Source organism: Vespula vulgaris, chromosome 2, assembly GCF_905475345.1.
Source record: "Vespula vulgaris chromosome 2, iyVesVulg1.1, whole genome shotgun sequence".
Taxonomy (NCBI): domain Eukaryota; kingdom Metazoa; phylum Arthropoda; class Insecta; order Hymenoptera; family Vespidae; genus Vespula; species Vespula vulgaris.
In genome coordinates, this window is record NC_066587.1 from 7033016 (window position 1) to 7054036 (window position 21021).

Genomic DNA, 21021 nt, shown 5'->3' on the forward strand with positions numbered 1-21021 from the left:
CCAATGCAATTCTAAAATTGTTCTCGTCGCATATTTTGGTTTTATCGTTAAAAGTAATTCATTTTTTGTCGGCAAAACAGATTTATTATTTATCGATAGTAACAAAGAACTGTTGTTAGTTTTAGGAATATAAACTAGGCGGCGCTACTTGTCATTTCTACACAGTAGATAGGAATTTCTTAATTGAGTTTAGTAGAACATAACAGTAGAACTTTGAACGCTGATGTGAGAGCTTGTAGTTTGAATCGTGAAGTCAATTTGTGAGTGTTTTTAAAGCTACCGTAAAGTAGGTGAACTAATTTTGGAATAACTATCGGATTACGAGAAGAAGGTAAGTAAGCTCAAAATAATTAATAATAAATAGTTGATGTTGAAATATTTTCAAGATTAACTTTCAATATTTCTCATCAAGAAAGTTGTTTTTCACGTCGTACGATTAAAAGTTCGATCTTTATTCGCTTTTGGGTAAAACAATGAAATTCAAAATTGAAGGAAGTTAATAAATGTTCGTCATGACGTAGTTGAGTAATTGATCAGGAAGTTCTCGATAAAGCGTAGTTAGCTTCGTTACGAATGATTTCTGTTCTTTTTGCAATGATGCTTCATTGTTTCCCACGATATCAAATTTAATAATGTTTATACATTTTGATAAGACTGGCATATCTAGGACGATTTTATAATCACAACGAAGATAATTTATTTTTGATTGACTCGTAGATATCATTAAATTCAATGCTTTACTTTGGTAGGATTGATCTTTGATTAATTTACAATCGCAAGAACTTGCTTAGAGTTCCGAGAAGGTTACTCGAGTGTTCTTCATTCGAGTAAAAATACGATCGGTCAGGGAAGAAACCGGTTTTCTCTTTGCAGCTTATATACGTTCCTCGATCTTAAATGAATGCGTTTCGTGTCGATTCTTCGAACGTTTCTTACTTTTTCGTCGGAGTTCCAGGTATAAAGGACAAACACGGAAGCATAGGGATGCAAGTATTTACTCACGTTAGATACATATAACGGCACCCGTAGCGTGAGAAATATTATCCTTGTTTGTTTTCTAGAGATTGTTTGTTGGCTAGGGAATGTACACTTTACGAGGAAACAAAAATTTATGGATATAAACATTTTACGTATACGCACATATATACACACACATGCGCAGATACACACGCGTAGATCAGAAAAATTGCATAAAAAAGGAATAATCATGCAACAAGTAAAAGAAATATTATAATTGACGGCGATAAAGACAATGACGGAATTATTAATGATATCTTTATATTTCTTATAAAAATGATCATTGTCTTTTCGATTCCACGTAATAGTGTTAAATGTTCTCGACGACAATTTCATATCAAAACGTTCTTTCTTCTTTTTTCTTTCTCTCAATAAAAGCTTCCGTATAAATACAGACTAAATAGATAATATAATCAAATTAAATTGTATCTTATTTTAATAAAAAGAAATAAGAAAAGATAATCATAGGACAGAAGAAGCATCGCTCGTAAATGTCGTATATCTTTGCATCGAGTTCTAGGGTCAAAGATCGAAAACAGTGTTCGGTCATACGTTAAAATTCTTTTGTATATTCATTCAAGTGAAGCCAATGACGCATACGCTCGAGATTATAATTTTTTCTTTTTCTTTTCATTTCTTTCCGTTTCTTTTCTTTCTTTCTTTCTTTTTTTTTTCTTTTGCATATCGAGAATTAATCAAAAGAATAATAAGAAAAGTCTAACGTTGATCATTACGTCACAAGTTCGCCTTTACTTCGCTTTTACTTCGTTCTATTTCTAATTTTAATCTAACTTTTCGTTTTATTCCTTCATCATTGGATATTTATTGTCGATCGGAAGATCTAATCGTTATTTATCGATTATCTTTTATCTCTAATAATAAATGTCTTTTTTTCTATGTGCGTCCGTCTGTAATAGAAAATTATTTATTATTTCCTTTCGGTTCGACTTTGTTTTCTCTTAATAAAATTAATAATACATTAAATAAAAAGTTGAACGATTTTTTTTACCGTTCCATTTTATTTTTTTCTTTTTTCAATCGACAAAATCAACGAATCATTATTTTTGCAATGTTTTGAAAAGCTTGGAGAACAATGCGATCTTTGAATAAGTCCGACGACCTGCTCCATTTCGTCGCGTATAAATGGAAGCGAAAGAGCACCTTGACAATGCTCACTGAGATGCAATGCTTAATGAAAGGAAAAAAAGAAACGATGGATAGGGAGAATAGAAGAGAAAGAGAGAAAGAGAACGAGGCCATCTTGCCCGTATGCTTTCCATCGGAGTCTCGCTCAATGAACTGCCGCTGGTCTTTATACTTGCTACGTTCTATGCTTCGTTGGAATAATGCTGCCATGTTATTAATGGCAGCAGAGAGAAGAAGAGAAAGGGAGAGTATATATGATAAAGAGAAAAAGGAGGTGTAGAAAAGAGGCGTGAAGAAATATTCTGTTTTTTCCTTTTGTTTTTTTTTTCTTTTTTAATACTCTTAATACCCTTTGCGAATTACATCATCTAACATTCCAGGTATGATTTTTAAAATTTATGTTTCAAAGGTTAAGCGTATAAGTGAATTCTCGAATGTATTGATTGATTTAACATTGAAAGTCGTGATTGTTTCGTCTAATTCTTTGTGATATAATGTTATATATATATGTGTAAGGATATGTCGTTATATTTATTAACTTCTTTTTTTTACAATGATACATTTCATAAGTCGAATTTAATAATTGTGATGATTGTTGATTTTTATGATCTTTCGAGTTAAGATTGATTGATAGATCAATCGTTGAATCGATAGAATATTTCGAATGTATATAAATATATAAAATTGTAACTAATGTAATATTTCATTATTTTCTTTTAAATGACATATTTAAATCGGAAATCGATAATATCATCTCTGAAAAGAAATTTAGCTTTATGATTATACGGATGATCGACAATTTTTACAATCTTTCGGATTAATATAATCGCCCGGTCGATAGGAAATTTAAAAATTGTATAAATATATGATATAACGAATATAATAATTAGAATCTATTTTGTAATAATAAATCTAAGCTGTAAATCGAGAATATTATCTTAAAAACAATTGTCTTTTATAATTACACAGACGATTGACAATCTTTACGATCTTTCGAGTTAAGTAATACTTCGTTCAATCGTAAAAATATTTAGAATGTTCTACGAAGGCTTTCGAATGGAAACTTATGCGACTAGTTGCGAGAAGGCGTAGAGAACGTTAGTTGACCGAATTCATGGTGAACGGAGAAGCCTTCTATGTATCGTATGTATGTATGTACATATGTACGTATGTATTAACGGTTTCGCGAGTTAATCGTTAAAAGAAACTCATAAATGTCTCTCTGTCTCTTTTTCTTCCTATCCCTGTTTTTCTTGACTGAAGCAAAAAAAGATTCGAGTATCCAACCGAGCAATGAACACACCGAAGATACTAAGATCAATTTAAATGTTATCTTACGACTGAGAAAAAGGAAAATGGACAACGCGATAACGAAGAAAACTTTGAAATGAGAACAATGTTCGTTCGTTCATTCTCACGTAACAACTGTGTTTCCGAGAATAGTAATAAATGCGAGAAGTTTGTTGTTGTATATAACGGCTTTAACATACAGCGAATTACACGAAGGCCATTTTTGTATCGAAACATTCCAAGAACTCGCAGTAGAATTCGTTTAAGAGTGGGTCTCGTTAGCGGAATTCGATTTCCCGCCTTTTTTCGAACGGTACTTGGTCATTTAAATCTAAGTTGAAAAATGGCGATAAAGGTCTATTATTTTTCTTTTTTTTTCCTTTGACGTATGATCAGTAGATATATTTAATTTTTAAAAGGAATACAAGGCAGATAGTGACGTTGATAATTTCAATGATAACAGTATTAAAGTCAATCTTTTAGTCGTTTGATTATTGTTCAAGGGTCAACGTTCCCTTGCATCCGTTGAGGGATTCGTAAAAAGAGGGGGAACTAAATCACGAGCTCTCGAAACAATAATTTTACTATTTTAAACGATCGTCATGTTTCGTCACGTTCTGTCAGTAAGATTTTCTTTTTCTTTTTTCTTTCTGTTTTTTTTTTTTTAATCTTGTCAATAACTGCCCGAGAGATTTGAAAGTCCTAAAGGTTGAAAATCGTTGAAAAGAAGTCGAATCAAAAGCGAGTCGAATGTATCGTAGAATCAAAATTCAGAGTTCGGGATTTACTTTGCATTCCATCACGAAAGAATAAGATATGTTGCGACCTTCGAGCGAGAGAGGCTTAAGAATGACGTTTCGAAAATACACAAGGAAAAAGAATTTCTTTCGGATTTTTTCTTCATTTTCTTCTTTTCTTTTTATATGCTTTATCTATTTTTCTTATTTCGTTATCTTAACTCATAACTCTGTTTATCTTCGAATAATAATCTGATTGTTACTGATATATTCTGTTTTATATATAATATTTAGTTTATAACTGGAAAAGTTTCGTAAACAACAAATAAACAACATCTATATTAAAATTTATATCTCTTTTAAATTCAAACCTTTTCTTGTCACGAGAATTTAAGAATAGAAAAGTTTCGTGAATAACAACTACGGTAAAACTTATATCTTGTCTAAATCTACATTCTTTTTTCTAAGAAAAGTATTTACGGATTGAAAAGTTTTATATACAATAAGTATGTTAACATTCATGTCTCTCCTAAATTTAAATCTTTTTAAATGGGAATTTACGGATGAAGAAGTTTTGCTAAAGAAAAAGAACATTTAAATCCCTATTAAATTTAAGTCTATTTTTAAAATGAGTATTGGCTAATTGGAAAAAATATATTAAAATTTAAATCAATGAATTTGGAATAAACAAGAGTTGCAATTAACTGCAGTAATACTTGCTAGGTGAAGCATCCCACTGCAGTTGATCGATTTAGCTTTGAGGTCAAGGACGACTATCTCACTAAACAGAGATGTACGATGGAAAGCATGGAAAATGTATGAACTGAGATTGCATCTTTCTCTCTCTCTCTCTCTCTCTCTCTCTCTCTCTCTCTCTCTCTTTATCTCTCTCTCTATATTTTACGTTCTTCATAAAAGCAAGACTTTTTGTTGAGAGACATTTGTTACTTTGAAATCTGAATAAAATATCGTAGTGAAAAGTCTGCTGTTCGTTCCAAAAATAAGAAATAAATATAGGAGAAGAATAAAAAATGTATAGATTTTTTTTTGCTATAGTTATATAAATAGAATAAATGTGGTATTTTATAATCAGAATTCCTGATTTTATCATTTTGCTATTACAGTGACTTATAAATAAGTATCGTTTTATGGTAATAAATTTATTTATGGCACTTATTTATGAATTAATATAATACTCTCTTCTTTTATCGTTTTTTATTAATTTTTTTATTTTTTTATTTCATTTTTGGTACAGGTACTTGGTTGATTTTCTCGTTCGAGATTTTATTCAAAGTAATATATGCATAATTTTCTTTTTATATATTAATCTACTTATGAAACGAATAACGATAATCTTACTTATCGGAGATACATGCATGCGTATACGTATAAGTAACTTTCTTCTAAAGATTAGACTGTCCAGGAAGTCCTCGAGAAGATATAATCGAGTTAATATAGTCTCAAGTCAGAAAGCTAATGTTTCCGGGTTAGGTTCGCATAACACGAATTATACGTGGGACACCTCGTCGATTTCGTATCTCATAGGATATAAAAAGAGAAAGAGATATTTCCATCCTTTACTTTTTCGATCCATCACCTTCTATATCCTTATCGGCAAAATGTATTACGTTAGTTGTCGTTGGACCGACTTTCACTTCTTCACCAGGCCGTGTGCATTTCTGGGGATTGCGCAAAACGCATCGTGAAATAAATAACTCGGCTAATAAATTACCTTGTTGTCGAATTCTTTCTCTTCGACTGAAACTTCGATTGAAATGCGTTCGCTTTTTCTTCAAGAAGAAAAAGGAAGAAAAAGTTCAGCTCAGTTGAAATATTTTCAGATGTCATACTTAAAAGTTGGAGGAATCAGAAATATTATTATTTCTTTTTAATTTTTATTAATTTTAATTGATATAACGATATAAACTAACGGTTTGACAGAAAACTGCATTTTAATATAGATATCCGTATGTAATTATTGCAGGCCGGGTTTCATTAGAAATAAATACACACAATCAAAGTTTATAAATTTAGTTTTAATCATTGAATCAACTCAGACTTTTCCTCTGTTTCTCTTTTTCCCTTTTTTATCTGATGATAACAACCAGAATTTTCGAATCTATTTATTATTATCTCGTGCTTCCTAAGTTCAATATCCTCTGAATGATTAGATAAATCAAAATGAGAAGTAGAAAGAGAAAGTAAATGAAAAAGATTAAAAATAAATATTTGCTTCCTTTGCTGTCAGATAATTCAATTTTCTTATATTAAGATCGACTTCAGGAAACGATCAGATCATTGTTCTCTCTTTCAGCATCCTTTGTTTTTACCATGGAGTTTGATGATTACTATGAACAATGATGCATATCCCGTAATAAGAAAGAGAGAGAGAGTGAGAGAGATGAATAATTTTGTTAAAAATTTATCACGATGTCGCCCCACATCCTGTGACTCACAGTTTCCAGATCGACACTATGCAGTTGTATGGTACTTGCTACGCTCCTGAAAATTTACTATCTCTCTTTCTCTCTCTCTTTCTCTCTCTCTCTTTTTCTGTCTTTCTTCATCGTCTCTCTACCTCTCCCTTTTTTCGACGTAAACGAATTAACTCCCTTCTAGTCGGTATAGAAGGGTCGGACCCCTCTTGTCTTCTCATAGAACATTATCGAACGATATCTCGATCGTCTCGGTCGTGATCGTAGCCGATTTTATTAGAATAATTTCGTATCGAATCAATTTGTTTATCCTTTCGTCATAACGACTCTTGTTTACGTTTAATATAGTATTTTTCTACATTTATATAATATATTCGTACATTTACATTTGCTTATATCATTTAACAGTCAATGATACAATTTTTTTTTCCTAACTATAAATTAATTATATAATGCGAGAATTATATAATATTACTTACAATAGTATATAATTACACTGTAATATATTTATATTAGTTTTATACTTATATAATATATATATATATATATATATATATATATATATATATAATATTTTATACTTAAAAATGTGAAACATGATAAATTTCGAGCATAAGCTAATAATTAATTTTATCTGTAGAAAATAAAATAAAATTGTAAAAACACTTAAATAAATAAATGTATAATATTTAAATTAAAATATGCTGTGCAACCAGACGATAGATTGTTTTAAAAATTAAAACAGTAATGGTACGGTCGATCAAATCGTCCGACAAAAAATTCGAAGACAAACTTTCTCTTGGCTCTCGTCGAAGTTCGTTTTATTTTAGGTAGACACTATTATGAAATCTCGATAATAAAAGATCAATTGTATCCTCGATTTTTCAATCACTTTAGAAATTCTTCTCGAAATACGGGAAGAAATTCTTCCGCTTGTTTCTTTTTTGCAAGCGTTGGAAGAATAAAGAAGAAAAATAAAGAAGACATAGGAGACAAAAAAATTAATAAATTGAAATGTCACGATTATATAACTGAGAAAATTCACGATGTTCTATGCATAGTTCTTCTTTTATTACCTTCTATGGCTCCGTTTTGTCATCGCATACGCTACGTACATATATGTATATATATATATTTATATATACATATATATATGCAAAAACACACACGTACACATTACACCCACAGTCAGTCAAGTGGCATTAACGCCTACGCATGAGATTCACGTGTCATCTCGTACTTGTTTGTCTTTATATCATGTATATATATATGTGTGTGTGTGTGTACCTCTTCAAGAGGACAATGTTTTTTCAAACATTCTTGATAAATCGCGTAAACATACATATGGATAATCGACCAAAGCAAATACCGCATATACGAGTTAGTCGAAAAAAAATATTTTCTCATAAAATAATTTATTCTTTCTTTTCTTTTATTTTGTTTTCTTATTAACCGTCTGATATGCAGTAATTTTGATAAAATCAGTCTTATTATCAACGATGACGATACGATGTTGTTGACGTCAACGATTCTTTTTCTCTCCGCTTTTTTCCTTTTTTTTTCTTTTTTAATTCAATTTTTTATACGTATGACAAAATATATGACAAAATATTTAGAATTTTTTCATAATTAATTTTTCGTAGAATTTATGATAAATGCATAGGAGACAATAGAGACGAAAATAATCAATGCCTTGTTTGTTAAAGTCCGCTTATTACGCTATGTCTTTCTCTCTCGTTGCACTTCTCTTGTGCACTCCCGCATCATTCTCATGCGCTCGTAATGCGACTATTCGCCTGTACATCATACGTACAGCTTCGTCATTAGAGGGGCTCTATAGATCCCTCTTCGCGTGTATACACGTACAAGAGGGGGGGAGAGAGAAAGAGAGAGAGAGAGAGGGAGAGGAGAGAGAGAAAGAAAAAGAGAGAGAGACCTGTCTGGATTTAAAACAGAGGTGCTCAATGTTCTCCTTTGATTTGAAAAATTTATATATTGTATTAATGATACAATTTATTTTAAATTGTATTTTTTTTAATAATAATAATATATATATATATATATATATATATATATATATATATATATCTTATGTATGTACGTGTTACAGGAAATGAATATTTTCAAGAATACAGGATGTTTGTGTATGTGTGTATAGTCAACACGTGTTACGTACCCCTGATAGAAACATGATCATGCTACACAGCTGGCTCGAACATTGGCGTAGTACTCGTAAGATATTTATAGAAAGAATAGAAATACTTTATCATTTAACTAGATTAGATATTTTGTATTATCTTATACGGTCTAACTAATAAAAGAAATTCGAAATAGGGAAATTGTTTTATAGTAACATCCAATTAGCTTAGCTCGAAGGTTATAAGAATTGTCGTCATCGTGGAAAGAATTTTTCCATCTATGATTCGTATATTTCATAAAATAATAAAAAAATTTTACAAGGATGAAGAAGATTGAGAAATACTGAAGTTAACTTATCTCTTGTGATGCTATTTGTGATGTTTTATGCGATAGATAAGACAGAGGTAAGAAAACGAACGTTAAATCAAGGAAACCTTATTCGTATCTCAAGAAACTTGCAAGAAATGCATGATTCTGTGATTGGAGAAGCGTGAATTAGAAGAGCGTGGATGGCTCATCTTGAATGACTAGATAATAGAAAGATCAACGAGTGTAACCGAGTACGAGGAATTTAACAATTTTGATTTTTCTGAGATCCCATTCGCAAATTATAGAACGTATCTTATTTTATTGTATTATTTTTTTTTCTTAGGATAAACCTTCATTTTTTAAAAATAACTTTCAAAGTATTTTTATGAATATATTTTTAAAGAGAACGTATTAAATATTGTATGATAATACGTTTCATAAATCGATTAACTTCTATTTAGATTAAATTATATATATATATTTATATATATATATATATATATATATGTATATTATAGTATAAAACTAATATAAATATATTAAAATTTGTTTATAGATACAAAAAAGTTTATAAGTTTTAGAGTTGAATGATATAAGCGGATAGGAATGTATGTATAACGTAGAGATATACTACTTCACTTGTACACAATTATACTAGTACACAGTTATACATTATATAAATCAATAGAGTTATATGTATGTACATACATAATGTAGGTACGTGATAATAATGATTATATCCTATAATATATGATAATTTGTTACCTACATACATAAATGGTGATGTATAGATGTTAAAAGTAAGTACGAAAATGTTGAAAATACTTAGTATGAGATCCCTATGACGAAATCCTTTAGCACTTAGGGGATAAAGACAAAGGATTAAAGAGGGTTGAAGTTGTAAAAGGGTTGGACAGACTATTTCACAAAAGCTTCAGTAATAATTAAAAATACGATTCCGATATATATCACTTTATCCGTTGTTCTGGATGGATCGAATAAATAAAGAAACATAAAGAAATTGATTATTATTTGTTCATACTTTGCGGATTAGTCATTGCCCATTTGATTCATGCGTTGCGATCCTATGACAATGAGCATCTTTATTTCAAGGATAACGTTTGTCATTTGAAACACTTTACATCGAATCGATTGATATTATTAGCAAATTATCACAGTTTTTTATCTCTCGCAAAAAGAAATAAAAATTATTGAAAATTTCCATTAAGATGACTTTGAAATTAGTATATAAAGTTAGTCGATTATTAGCCGATTATTAGCATAAAGGTATATAATTATTATGAATTATGATTTACACAATCCTTGAATTATGTTTTACTGTGAAGTTTCACGAAATCGTCCCGTGACTTTTCGTTACACGTTGCGTGTCACGTAAATCTCACGTTAATTATTAATTCAAAAACGTGAAAGTATGTATTTCGTACGAGTTCGAGATTGCATGCAACTTTTGAAACAAAGAAAAAAAAGAAGTGAACGATTCTTTCAGTACAGGAGAAAAAAAATTGGACTAAGTTATATGGAAACAATTTATCAATCTTCAAACTGATAAAACATTAATTAAACACACAATACATCCTATAATATTGTCAGATATATTTTGAAAAAATTACTAACAATATTTAATATAAAACAACTTTTATATTGTACAATTATTAAGCCATATTTATTTCTTAGATTTATAATTATTTTTCAGAAAACTTTCAAATCATTTATTGTGACTGAAATGACTTGTTTAGATTTTTTTAATACAGCAAATATTATAAAATTAATTAGCGAAAAAAAATCTTCAAGCAAAATCAACTCAGTATTATCGAGCATTGATAGCCTTTTGATTTAGTCCAATTATGGAAAAAATTGATCGTTTACAGATAATTTAGTTTGAATTAATTAGTTGATCAAACAATTTGATACGAAAAAAAAAAAGGAAAAGAGCGATTTCTTTGAGATGGAAAAAAATGATGGAAAAAGTAATTCAATTCTAATCAATTATTAAATTAATTAAACAATTAAAAAGAAAGTTTTTAATATTGAACATTTTTCATTTTCTTTTCTCTCTCTCTCTCTCTTTTTTGTTAATACACCTTCCGATAACTCTCCCTTTTAAATATTTCCGCGAATACTCTTCTCTCGTTGATTTTTCACTTCCGGTTGCGACTACTCGAACAAGAGGCCAATTGATTTACTGTCGCATATATGAATCACGAAACGAGTCACGCGATGACAAAAATTAATTATCGTAGCTGTTGCATAGTATGTTTAACACGTGTGTGAGTTTCTGAATGAGAATTCGGTCCATGATCGGAGAAACATTATTTCTTTTTTATTTCTTTTTTTATTTCATTTGCTATGGCTTAAGTGTTAGGCGTTTCCAAAGATAAAATCGTAGGAGGTTGTGGATGTGCTGAGTTATATCAACGGATCAACAAACCCGGCACGTTTCACAAATGTTCATTCATTTCACGAATTGTTATTTGTTTATTTTGTATCTGCATATTCTCAACGTTATTTTTAGATTTTTACCGATGCTTACTGAGAGCATTATTTCTTTTAGAATCATTTTTTTTCAATTTTCTTTTATAACTTTTTGCTACTTTGACAATGTCCAAAGAAAATAAATTCTCTGATATGAATAAATAATGTCATGTGATTCATATATCAGTATATTAAATTTTACATCGTGTAATTGAAAATCATCGCTATGTAAAGTGCTTTTGTTACATACTTACATATATATTTTTAGATTTCCTTTTAAATTTATTTCTCGAAGATCGAATTTAATGAAAGGTATAGAAGGAAGAATTCGAGTCGTATTTGTAGAGACATTATACTCTAATAAATCTCATCGTTTAAAAATTTGATATTTAAAAACAACATTTCAATGAATGAATGAAAAATTCAATGAATGAAAATAAAAAATAAATGAAAATTGAGCCCATATAGTTGCAAGATCGAACAATAAAATACAATAAATATTCAAAATCGAATTTAATATATAATATTTTGTTGATTAATTATTCTTAATTTATTTCGTTGCACGAGCTTCGCGTTTCATTGTGATTGTGTTCTTTAACAATAACAAATTTATTATTCGTAGTTTAGAATTACAAGCGTATTCGTATTCGTATATGTTGTGATATCGAGCGATTCAGAAGTATTTCACATCAATGTTCGATGATTGAATATTTCCGATTGAATGTTTAATGACTTTTGACGAAGTAAGTGCGAGGACGATTATGAAATTAGAAAGGGAAAGAAAAAACAAGGAGTAATTAGAAAAAATATATAAAAAGAAAAAGAATGCTTATTGGTCGCAGACATTTGAAACGATTAAACGATTGCATGTGGGGTTCCTTGTTCGAAGTGAATATACAGCTTCATGAATGACAAATTGCTATTTTAAAGATAAGATTCAGACGACTTCATGACTCGTTCGGTTTATGAATCTATATATCTTTTATATTTATTTATTGTCAGATTTAGCATCTTTTCGAAAGACTACGCGTTCATCTGAAAATTTTTTTCATTTGGATAATAGCGGCAATATGTTTTTTATATTATTTTATAATACCGCTTTTTCTTATTGAAGGGTAGATATTTTTTCAAGTGATATGTGACTTGGAAGAAAGTCGTATGAATGATCGGCCAATGGTGCGTATAATATGCGTCAACATGTTTTGATATCCGATAACTTCAGAGAAATTTTTTTTCTTTCTGCCTCTCTCTCTCTCTCTCTCTCTCTCTCTCTTTCTGTCTTTTTCTTTCTTTAATTCTCCTTAAAAAGCGAGATCGGATATGATTCATTCATGGTTTAAAGTCTAGCAGATAATAGAGATAGATTTTCCGCGAATCATTATGTTCTTATAATGTAATGACGCTCGTAGCTACAACCGGTTTCATTTCTCGAATATCGACATAATCTATTCTTTTTACACGCAAATCTGCTCGAGTTACTATTTCTTTTAAATGAATCTTTTTATATTGTTAAATGAACAGATACGTTGTTGCATATGAATTAAGAAAGATACTCAATTGAGATGGTGTTTCGTTAAAAATATAAAAGCGATTTAAAAAGATCGTTTAATAATAATAATAATAATCATCATCATCATCATGTGATTAGATATATATAAACTTCTATTTATTTGTTCGATATAAATAATTAAGTAGGATTACATCACTTATATTACGTACTGATACTTTATTATCGATACTGATCATTTATTTAAAATACCGACTAAATGTTTTAAAAAATTAACTCAATAAATAACAGCTCATAATATTATTATAAATTTTGGGATTAATTATAAATTAAGGGCCGGATTAATATCTTCTTTGTTAGAAGCAATAGAAAAAAAATATATTAAGGAAAATTTCATGATGTCAAATATTCCAAGAGTACGAAATAAAACATCCGACTTCCGGTAAAACCGGAAGTTCAATGATTTATAATTTTTCTTCTGGTACACATGACATTTTTTTAAGTAATTAAATATTTGAATCAATTATCTTTAAAAAATTACTAAACAAGTACAGACGTAAAGTTAATAATTTTAATTAATAATAATGGTAACAATAATAATGATTAAATGTATACAATATTAAATTTCTTCTATTCGTATATGTTCCAATTACAATTTCTACTAAATACATATATCCTTTTTTCTTTTTAAGTATGCAGATCAAAGGATGCGTTGTTGTCCAGTATATACATTGATAAAGATTCTCGATTGAGAACATATTTTATTACATATGATAGAACGATCTAAAGAGATCTTTTAATACTAATTAATAATAATAATCATAATGATAAATGCGCGTATAATATACATTTGCTTCAATTGCAACTGATTGTAAAAATTTTCTTCTCTTTTTAAATTTATGTGTCAAAAAGTGCATTGACGTCTATATAAATATTCAAAAAATCTTCTAAAAATTGAGAATAATTTTTGTTATATTTAATTAAAATATATATATTTATATACACCTATATAATTTTATATATAATTTCTCTAAAATTTTTGTTTCTCATTTACAGATCAAAGGATGTGTTCTCGCTTGGATATACATTGAGAAAGATCCTCGGTGGAGAACGTATCTCGTTACACGTAAAAGCAATGTGAAAAAACTGTTTAATAATAATCATAATAGTAATCATCGTGACGATCATCTTTCACTCGAAATGGCTGTCTTATCGGAGCGTATGATATCTACGTTTGTGGTGATAGCACTGATCTGTACGTGTACTTTGGCTGTACTCGAAGGACCGAATGTTTGCACGCGTCAAGATACGTGAGTATAATCTTTAAATTAATTTTTTTTTCGATTATTTTTGTCAAAGTATTTACTGACTTTTTCACACTAATTTTAAAAAACTTACTCATGATCAACACAGTTCATAAATGAATTATATTCTAATACAATAGTTTTTATTATTTTTTATTTATTATTTAACTCAATGATCATTTTATTCGTAGTAAATTTTAATTTGTTGAATTAACTAAATTTAAATTACCACCTAATTATTGGATTATTTCAATTTTTATATTCAGTTACATTCGATTTATATTCGTAGTAATGAATTTTTCAAATTTAGTACAGTAGATCATCCTAGATAGATTAATCGTTATGACGAAATAACTAGTTAATAAATGAATTCTAATCTTATCAAAGAATTAGTGCATATACGAAAGAACATATTTTTAGATACAAGATCACTGTAAAAGTATCAGAGCAGAAACCTTACACCATACGAGAGAATACATGGTGTCTAAGCTTCCCACCGAGATGTTCCAAATACAAAGTTGTCTTTAAAACCATCTATAAGGAACAGGTTAGCTTACCAACTCGTTTGCTTTGCTCCACTTTTACCTTGTTCAATGTATATATGTATATATGTACTTCTAAGTTTTACCATATATGTATATGTGCATGCACTGATCCCTTGATTTTTCATCTTCCTCTACAATTTAGGAAATAACGAAGCAAAAACCAGTAGAGGAATGTTGCAGTGGTTATACTGAAACAACAAGTCACGATCGTTGTATTCCTATTTGTTCGAAAAATTGTCGACATGGAATTTGTATCGCACCGGACGTCTGTAAATGTGAATCTGGTTATGGTGGACCCCTCTGTGACTTCAGTAAGCTTTTTATTCCTTAAAAGATTTCACAGTTAGATCCTAATAGTTGAACAAAATTTTTTATTTATTTTATCGTAGAATGTCCATTGGGAAAATGGGGTGGAAATTGTCAAGAAGATTGTATGTGTCAAAATAATGCAACCTGTGATCCTTTCGATGGGAAGTGTATGTGTGCGAGAGGATGGAAAGGCAAGTACTGTGATCAGACATGTTCTCCAGATAAGTTCGGTCAGGATTGTGGCGAGCAATGTCGATGTAGAAATGGTGGAAGTTGTCATCACATAACTGGAGAGTGTCACTGTGCTCCTGGTTACACAGGTCCTTTGTAAGTTTCTGTTTTAATTATATATATATATATATATATATATATATATATATATTTCTTCATTAACAACGATTAGGTACATATAAAGTAAAAAATTGCTGTAACTTGTAGGTGCGATGATCTTTGTCCTGCTGGTAAACATGGGAATGAATGTAAGTCAGATTGTACGTGTCAAAATGGTGGATCGTGCATTCCAACAACTGGCGATTGCTTTTGTTCGCCTGGTTGGATGGTAGGTGTATGAGTAATTTGTATTTTCTTTATACATTGTGATATCATACAAATGATCATTGTTCATTCACATATTATTTACATTTAAGTAGATAAAATAATTATCTTGAAATTATCGTAGGGTTCTGTATGTGCTCATCGTTGTCCGGAAGGTTTTTGGGGTAGAAATTGTTCGATGATCTGCGATTGTTACAACGGTGGTGACTGTCATCACGTTACCGGAGAGTGTCAATGCAAACCTGGTTTTTATGATGACAAAGTAAACACTTTTGTAGATAATACTAATGTTCCTGATCGCCATTATCTATCTAGGTTTAACAAATTTTTTCGATTATCCAACAGTGTTTGAAGATTTGTCCGAAAGATAAATACGGTGTGAATTGCACTGAAGAATGCGATTGTAGGAACGGTGCCACTTGTTCAGCGACTAACGGTACTTGTATCTGTAGTCCAGGTTGGGAAGGTAAAAAATGTGAGAAAAGAATTTGCGAAGATGGTGTCTGGGGAGAAAATTGTTCCAAGGTAAAGTAACTTAAAATTGTTAAATCAAATCGAGAAACGTAATAAAGGATAACGTAAATTTTGTTCGAAGGTTTGCCAATGCGATCAAAATAACACAGAATTCTGTCATCCATGGACTGGTCATTGTATCTGTAAAGCCGGCTGGGACGGTGAAACTTGTAGTAGAACTTGTCCGTTATATACTTATGGGGAAGGCTGTCAGGAACATTGCAATTGCAAGAACAATGCTCAATGTTCTCCGATAAATGGTACTTGCATTTGTGCACCTGGTTATAGAGGGGATGATTGCAGCGAAATCTGTCCTGAGAATAGATTTGGAGAGGATTGTGTTCAAAGGTGCGCTTGTAAAAATGGTGCTAAATGTTCACCCGAGGATGGCCGTTGCAATTGCACTGCAGGTGAGACAGAATTATTAGAAAATGTTTGTAAACGAAGAGATCACGCACTTGAGAGATTTCGTTTCTTTTTTTTTGTTTCTCTAAATGAGTAAAACAAAAATTAAGAAAGTATTTGAGAAAATTCGTAAGATGCACGTAAAATGGTTTCTTTCTCTCTTTTTTTTTTCTCTTTTTGCATCAGTATTAATAAATTTGTAGACGTGAAATAGTAGATTATTATTTCGATAAGTCGTTAATAAAGAAAACTAGCAGATGAAGGTAAGTAATGCATTGTTACGTATTGTAATATTTTGATAGGATGGGATGGTGTTCTCTGCGATCGTCCCTGCGACGACAAGTCTTTTGGCAAGGACTGTGCGAACAAGTGCAACTGCTTTAATAATGCCTCCTGCAATCCACAAAATGGTAAGGGAGTTGGGTGTAACGTTTTTGTTGTAAAATTCTAATTGGCACCATATTTACTTACCCATTTTCATTGATTAATATCACTAATATTTCGAGTTTCTGCATCTTATCGAAACAAATTCTTACTCTATTTAACTTGTCTCGGTTTGCACCTACACTTGTTTGTAAAAAAAAAATATATATATATAAAACGAACAAAGATTAAGAAAATCGGAGAACACACGTCACGTTATTTAATCATATAGGCACATGCACATGTGCGGCTGGCTTTGTCGGTGAACTCTGCAAGGATCGTTGCCCGAAAGGATTCTTTGGACATGGCTGTACTCAGGAATGTGATTGTCATCCTGAAAACAGCATCGACTGTGATCCAAGGACCGGCCGTTGCATTTGCAAGCCAGATTGGCGAGGTTTGTATGTTATTTTCATTAATTATCTTCATCGATTTATCCACCGAACGTTCGTTCTCACCATCATCATCGCCATCTTCATCATCGTTATCGTCATCATCATCACGGATCTATTCTCGGATACTGTTTACAATACACTATTGACTGCAATGTCAAAACGTAGGAATCCGATGTGAGACAAAATGCCCAGAGGGTCTTTACGGCGAGGATTGTCACTCACAGTGCAACTGCATGAACAATAGTTCTTGCGATCCAGACACAGGAAATTGTATTTGCGCGAGAGGCTGGGAAGGGCCTGATTGTTCTCAGCCTTGCAAACAAGGCATGTATGGTGTACGCTGTAAAGAAAAGTGTCCAGAGAAAAAGCACGGTAAGATCTTCGTTAAAAGTAGATGGAATGTTATAATTAATACACTTTGAGAATATGCGTGTGTGATAGTAACGAACGATAATGAATAAGTTTTTGGTCATGGGTAGTGTTTAATATACGCTTGCTCCTATTTTAACAGTAGTCGTTGTATATACATAATATTACTCCCACTTCTTGCTTCTTTTTGTTCTGCCAGAGAGACTTGTCGTACAGGGAATTAGTAAGTATGAAAGTTATTAAAATTAATCAAACGAATAATATTTCAATAAAATGAGAAATTTGATATTTACTACGTTTGATTTCATATCTAATATCTTTTTTGTTTTTATCTTTTAAAGGTAACATGACGTGTGATCATGTCACTGGCGAATATGTATGTCGTTCTGGTTACATGGGACTCACCTGTGAACATCCTTGTCCACCTAACAGATATGGTTTAAATTGTGCCCATCATTGTTATTGCAAAAACGGGGGAGAATGTCATCACGTTACTGGAAAATGTCAATGTATGCCAGGATGGCAAGGTGAATTCTGTCAAACTCCGTGCCAACAGGGTACTTTCGGTGTCAATTGCACACAACATTGCAAGTGTCAACATGGTAGATGTAGATCCAGTGATGGTCATTGTCGTTGCTCTCGTGGTTGGACAGGTATCAGGTGTACCGAAAGTAAGTTTGACTTTGTTATTTGAAATTTTAAGTTATAAAACTCGTCTTATATCACATCAATGATGTTTTATATAATTGTTAATAGTTTGCCCTGAGGGATATTACGGTGATCAATGCATGGAACCTTGCGAGTGTAAGAATGATTTCTTCACGTGTCATCCTGCTGAAGGATGTATCTGTAGATACGGTTATACAGGTTTGTTTATCATAATCAACAGATAAATATTTAAAGAAATGATTATTATAATTAAAAAGAAATATGACTTACAGGTGAAAATTGTGACGAACAGCTGTTTTCAAGAAATATTCAACAAAAGGAAGAATCTGGTTATGGTAGTATGATAGCAGGTATATTCGCAGCGATTATTGTGATCGCTGTCACTGTGACAGCTTGGTTCTATCATCGTCGTAGAGTGGCAGATTTGAAAAACGAGATCGCCCAAGTTCAATATATTGCTGATCCTGTACCTGGTAAGTGATCGTGATCAATAAGTTGCACTGCATTATTAAAAAATATATTTAAAATAATTTTAAATAATCTAATATATCATTATAGATCGAAACCAATTCGATAATCCTGTTTATGCCTATCAAGGCTCTTCGAGATACGACGATGGTACGACTACGTTGTTGAATAATCGTCAAATTAGAAACGATCTTGGTACAAATAAAAATGTTAACAATGAGAGAGTTAAACTTGGTTTTGGTGTAACCATAGAAGAAGATGACGATTGTAAAGGTACATTAAAGATTCTTAAACAAATTAAAAGGACAAAAACGAGTTGTTTATTTTTTTTACTTAGGTGCCTATGGACTGCAATACGATCTGAAGAACAGAGACGCCGATTTAGGGAATCCAAATTTAAACGTTTATCATAGTATTGATGAGATGGATGGGAAGAAAGTCGAACATGTCTATGACGAGATTAAACAAAATGAATCCGAGTACGATCATCCAGATCATCCAAGGCCATTAAGCACCACCTGGAAGAGTCAATATCATCGAATGCCCAATGGTACTGGACCTAAAACACAAGATGATGATGCTGGACCAAGTCAACTAAAGGACAAGGATCCTGAACTGGGAGAAACTTAAAAAGTGTCTTACAACATTGTTCACGCGATGGATTTTATTTTGCGTTCGAGCCAAAGTGCAAAAAAAAGACTCTGGTGACATAATGCATCATCATCAACACGAGACATTGACAATGAGTCAGGAGAAGTCGAAATTGGCAAGGCCTTTCGACTTGCGAGCAATAAAAAGTGCAAGACGTGTAGTGGAAGCAATACTTTCGGACCGAATAATCCACACACGTTTTACATTTATCATTTTGCAATATTCGTTTTTTCATTTTATCTTTTATCCTTTTGTTTTTTTTTTTCCTTTTTTTTACATCGAAAAATTGTATTATTATAGATACTATTTATACAATATATAGATGTATGTATATTATAGAAATTGATATTTAGAAAATGAGAGAGAGAGAGAGAGAGAGAGAGAGAGAGAGAGAGAGAGAGAGAGAGAGAGAGAGAGAGAGAGAGAGAGATAGAGTGAGAGAAAGAGAGAGAGAGAGAGACAGAGAAAAAAAGAATGAAATCTTTTCATTTGAAAGTGTAATGAAGGATTTCTTTAATGAGCTGCATGGAAGCGTGAAATAAAATTTAATAATATAAACGAATCTTTCCAATAGAATCGATTCAAAGATCTCGTTAATTCGCTAACGTTATTGGATATAATATTTACCCTATGATTCGAACAGATTCGTATTTTTAATAAAGAAAAAAACTCGTTGATCGTTTTATTGAGAAATATTTGAAATAAAAGTGATATGTTTGTTGGGTGATAGAAGTGCGATAAGTCGACCTGTGATAACGAGTGTTACATAAAATTGTAATCCTTAACTCGTATTCATAAAATGCATATACACATACATACATATACATATATAATATATGATCAAGATAAGAGATACAATACTTGCAACGTTTATTCTGTCTTTTTCTTTTTTTTTTCTTTTTGTTCTTTTTTTCTTCTGAGAGCGAAATCACATATAATTTACAAAAAAGGAACTCGATGCGACCAATTGCTCTTACATTATATCTTGCAATAAATTCTACGTACATTCATGATCATCTCTATAGACTATACGCAATGTTAATCTTCGAAGGACAGATTCTTTTTTTCATGCGTGTACACACACAGATATATGTATATATATTTATATTTGTAGATAAATATATATACATATATATATATATATATATATATATATATATATATTAATTCTTAACTCATATACTGGCGCGGATAAATCTAGATTCTAAATTCTACGTACGCAATAATATTTCCAAATATAATCTCGAGAGTTTTGACTCAGTCGAAGAGGCAAATGTCTTTTTTATTATATATATATATATATATATATATATATATATATATATATATGTATATATATCTT

The 21021-nt window shown here is 30.8% G+C and overlaps 1 protein-coding gene across 3 annotated transcripts; it reads left to right on the plus strand.

Annotated features, from left to right (window-relative positions):
* Nucleotides 1-180: 180 nt before the first annotated feature.
* LOC127061423 (protein draper) lies at nucleotides 181-20552 on the plus strand. 3 transcript variants are annotated; one of them, XM_050988267.1, is made up of 18 exons: nucleotides 181-331; nucleotides 14130-14383; nucleotides 14798-14924; nucleotides 15065-15233; nucleotides 15312-15558; nucleotides 15670-15790; nucleotides 15911-16048; nucleotides 16132-16311; nucleotides 16382-16709; nucleotides 17007-17114; nucleotides 17360-17524; nucleotides 17688-17894; nucleotides 18091-18114; nucleotides 18233-18562; nucleotides 18648-18758; nucleotides 18833-19033; nucleotides 19119-19301; nucleotides 19366-20552. In XM_050988267.1, exons 2-18 carry the CDS (start codon nucleotides 14274-14276, stop codon nucleotides 19656-19658), a joined length of 3042 nt encoding a protein of 1013 aa, XP_050844224.1. In that variant the 5' UTR covers nucleotides 181-331; nucleotides 14130-14273; the 3' UTR covers nucleotides 19659-20552. The 3 variants fall into 3 exon arrangements, with proteins under 3 accessions (XP_050844224.1, XP_050844225.1, XP_050844226.1); XM_050988268.1 differs by lacking the exon at nucleotides 18091-18114; XM_050988269.1 differs by lacking the exons at nucleotides 17007-17114; nucleotides 17360-17524; nucleotides 17688-17894; nucleotides 18091-18114.
* The last annotated feature ends 469 nt before the right edge of the window (nucleotides 20553-21021 follow it).

What these genes read in the sequence shown, in the direction of transcription:
- LOC127061423 (XM_050988267.1), top strand. Translation starts at nt 14,274, where the DNA reads ATGGCTGTCTTATCGGAGCGTATGATATCTACGTTTGTGGTGATAGCA. An exon ending in CCTGGTTACACAGGTCCTTT is followed by an intron (nt 15,559 to 15,669) that starts GTAAGTTTCTGT and finishes TGTAACTTGTAG; the next exon opens with GTGCGATGATCTTTGTCCTG. An exon ending in ACTTGTCGTACAGGGAATTA is followed by an intron (nt 18,115 to 18,232) that starts GTAAGTATGAAA and finishes TATCTTTTAAAG; the next exon opens with GTAACATGACGTGTGATCAT.